At 36.4% G+C, this 3,725-nt stretch overlaps 1 protein-coding gene across 1 annotated transcript; it reads left to right on the top strand.

Annotated features, from left to right (window-relative positions):
• The first annotated feature begins 1,797 nt into the window (after positions 1-1,797).
• On the top strand, positions 1,798-2,145 carry LOC139484279 (uncharacterized). Its single transcript, XM_071268014.1, has one exon. It carries the CDS (start codon positions 1,798-1,800, stop codon positions 2,143-2,145), a length of 348 nt encoding a protein of 115 aa, XP_071124115.1.
• Positions 2,146-3,725: the final 1,580 nt, after the last annotated feature.

Raw genomic sequence — 3,725 nt, forward strand, 5'->3', positions numbered from 1 at the left:
CTGTTAAACCACTTTCAAAAATTAGGGGAGGGTGTAAGGCCACTTAATACATATATATATATATATATTTGGCAATCGCCAATGACAGTCAGCAGGGTTAAAGAACATCAGTATGTTGGTCGACCTGTTGGTCAAATGCGTTTTGTTTGCATATACTTTTTCACTTGTCTGTTGGAAAATGCTGTTTGTGCTGTATTTAGACCCTTCTACAACGAAATTTGTTTTACATGCACACGTATAAAAATTGCGGCTTTTATCCAACGCAATCTTAGGTTTGAACGTAGTTTTCACTTTAGACTTGTTTATATATATTAAAACAATTACTGTCATTATATTGACAATAATGTTATTCCCAGTGGCTTATGTATTAAAGCAATGTCTCAAACTACCGGCAACATGTCTGTTACATTTCTACGTAGGTGGGATCAGACCCTATTTCGCTGTTCCCTCCGTCTACTCATACTCCTTAGGGAACACTATTGAACATCTTAAAAACTTAACACTTCAATTTGACTCCTTGTCTCACGCTTGCAAAAAAGATCTAACAGCAAGCGAATTCGAGAACATCCAAGAGCGCCTGAGAGATATAACCAACACTAAGACCGCCACTCTCCGCTCCAGACAAAAGATGCAAATTTCAACGGGATGGTACATCTTTCCCATCCAATAGTACAGATGAAAAAAAATAATAATAAAACCAAAAACAGACATTTCAGACGTAGACCTCAAGTTCTCAGCAACAAGATCAATACCGTTGTTAATCTCTCCAGCAAACAACTTACTGAGGACGAAACTTCATTACTATCCAGAGGCCTAAACTTTGTCCAGTCACAGGTCCAGTGAATGATACTAAATTGTCTGATGAACTGGATAATTTTGCCAGGAGCCTCCGCATCAAGGAACATTTTGCATCGAAAGAGGACGATAGCACCACCTTAGATAGTGACTTTGAAGACTCTAACGAATATAGATTTAGAAAGAAAAGTAACTGGGTCCCTAAACCAAGCAAAAATACCACCTTAGAATCATTTATAGACAATGTTAAAACGGATATACTTACAAATGTAAAAATAAATAATCAGACCTATGACAATTTAACACCTGGTGAACGCGTGGCTTTAACAAATTTGAGAGATAATGACGACATTGTTATTAAACCTGCAGACAAAGGGAGTGCAGTTGTCTTCATGGACAAATCTAACTATGTCCAAGAGGCCATTCGCCAATTAGACGATGACCGGTTTTACAAAAAACATAATTCGGACCCCACCCTCTAATTCAGTGAGGAAATAACAGAATGTTTAAAGGAAATGTGTGACAATAACATCATTAATATAGATACTCTCAAATATTTAAAACCTGAAGATTCTAAACCTGGGCGATTCTACCTGCTCCCTAAAGTTCATAAACCTGGTAACCCAGGAAGACCAACCGTCTCAGCTAATGGTCATCCCACCGAAAAAATATCCGAATTCGTTAATTACTATATTCCACCACATGTAGAAAAACTTGCCATCTTTTATAAAAGATTCTACAGATTACCTACTAAAAATGCAGGATTTAAACCCTCTACCTGCCAATACTACTCCTGTCACAATGGATGTCACCTCCCTCTATACGAAAACTCCCCATGCGGATGGCATTGACGCATGTAGAGAAGTTTGGGACTCTCGATCTCTTAAAATTCCACCTACTGAATGCTTAGTAGAATTGCTAACTATGGTCTAGAAAAAGAACAACTTCACATTCCAAGAAGAACACTATTTACAGACACATGGCACTGCTATGGGTACACAAATGGCTCCATCTTATGCCAATATATTCATGGGTAAAGTTGAAAAGCAACTGCTGGAGTGCTCCATGGAAAAACCGCTGTCCTGGTATCGATTCATTGATGACGTTGACATGAAATGGGACAAGGGAGACCAAGAATTACAAACTTATATAACAAATGCTAACAATCAACACCCTACCATCAAATTCACCCATGAAACATCTAATTCCACCATAAACTTCCTTGATACATCTAGCACCCTCTCTGTAGGTATAATAAACACAGATATATACTCTAAACCTACAGATACTCATCAATACTTGTCGCCTGAAAGTTGCCATCCTCCACACTGTACGAAGAGCATTCCATAGAGCCAAGCTCTCAGAATAAGGCGAATTTGGTCCTCTGAAGACACTGCAAAACAACGTCTGGGGCAGCTCAAAGGACATTTGAAAAGAAGGGGATATAAACACAAAAACATCAAAAATAGTTTTCGAAAAGCGGAATCCATCCCCAGAAGCAGTCTGCTAACTTACAAAGAAAAACAGAAAAGTAAAAGAATCCAATGTGTGCTCACTTACCATTCATGCTTGAGAAATAGTTTCAAGACCATTCGTGATCATTGGACAGCAATCGAGAAACATTCTAAGTTATCCAATTTTTTTCCTGAGCCTCCCATGATTGTCTTCAAACAACCTAACAGCCTCAGAATTATGCTTGTCCGTGCTGACCTTTCCAAACATAACCATACTGTAGGTAATTGTCAGCCTTGTGGGGATAAGCGCTTCAAATGTTGCAACCAATTGCAGCATCCATCAACATTTCACAGTAAGAACACAGAAAAGGACATACAAGATTTGCAATGTCAACTGCAAAAGCTCAAACGTGATTTACGTTCTTGAGTGTCATAGATGTGGTCTCCAATATGTTGGTAGCCATTTCACAAACGCCTTAATGTCAACAGGAGTGACCTCACAAAAAAAACGTACATTCCTGTCAGCCAACACTTCAGGTTACCAGATCTTTTGGTTTAAAGATAAAGTTTTAGATAAAAGAACTGGGTGTCCTCCATCCAGATGGAATCAATAGAAAGAAATAATTAAATTTACAGTCTAATTTTTATATTATGATATTCAGGATTTTGGATTAAATATCAATCGACAAAAACTTACCTGTATTATTACTGATCTATTTTTACACCTTATACATTATGTATCAGTATTGTTAAAACTTTTAACACTGAGGAAGGCCATTTGTTGGGTCGCAATATTTGCAATTATTGTATAATTTGTATCATCTGTTCAGTTTTTCCATCTTTGTGCGATGATATTCAACACTTTTCAGTGTTTTGTTTTCCTTCTATTTATCGGTATGTTACACAATCTTTTTAGACTCTTATATATATATATAACAAGTCTAAAAGGGTACAACATCACCAAAAACACAATAAAACGAACAATATGTTAGATATTTCGGATAACAGATATCTTTCCTCGGTAATTGCACGATGACAAATGAATCATGTCAATTCAAAATAAGACTATCAAAATCTTGAAATTTATACAATTTAAGCGAACGCTGGAACAATTTTTAAATTTCCAAACACGGAGCAAAGACTACAAAAATATGCCAAAATAAAAATAGTTATTAACGATGTGAATGGGCACAACTCTAAATTCCCAAAGGTGGTGACAGTTTAAATGTTAAACAACTGCGTGGAAATACAGTCCCAATAAACAGTTCTGACCGATCTAAGCTGGTATAATATCTTAAATATGACAACGGTAGAGCAATTGCAACAGAGACTGCGTATTTAAACATCCCAAATATATAGTAATTTAATGTTAAGAAAAATGAGTAGTAAATTTTTACTAAGGTTAAGTAATAGAACGTGGCTGCGTATTTACACATCCCTGCCAACTGTAATTAAAGCTTGAATAATTAAAAAATT

Source organism: Mytilus edulis, chromosome 8, assembly GCF_963676685.1.
Source record: "Mytilus edulis chromosome 8, xbMytEdul2.2, whole genome shotgun sequence".
NCBI lineage: Eukaryota > Metazoa > Mollusca > Bivalvia > Mytilida > Mytilidae > Mytilus > Mytilus edulis.

What these genes read in the sequence shown, in the direction of transcription:
- LOC139484279 (XM_071268014.1), top strand. Translation starts at nt 1,798, where the DNA reads ATGGCTCCATCTTATGCCAATATATTCATGGGTAAAGTTGAAAAGCAA.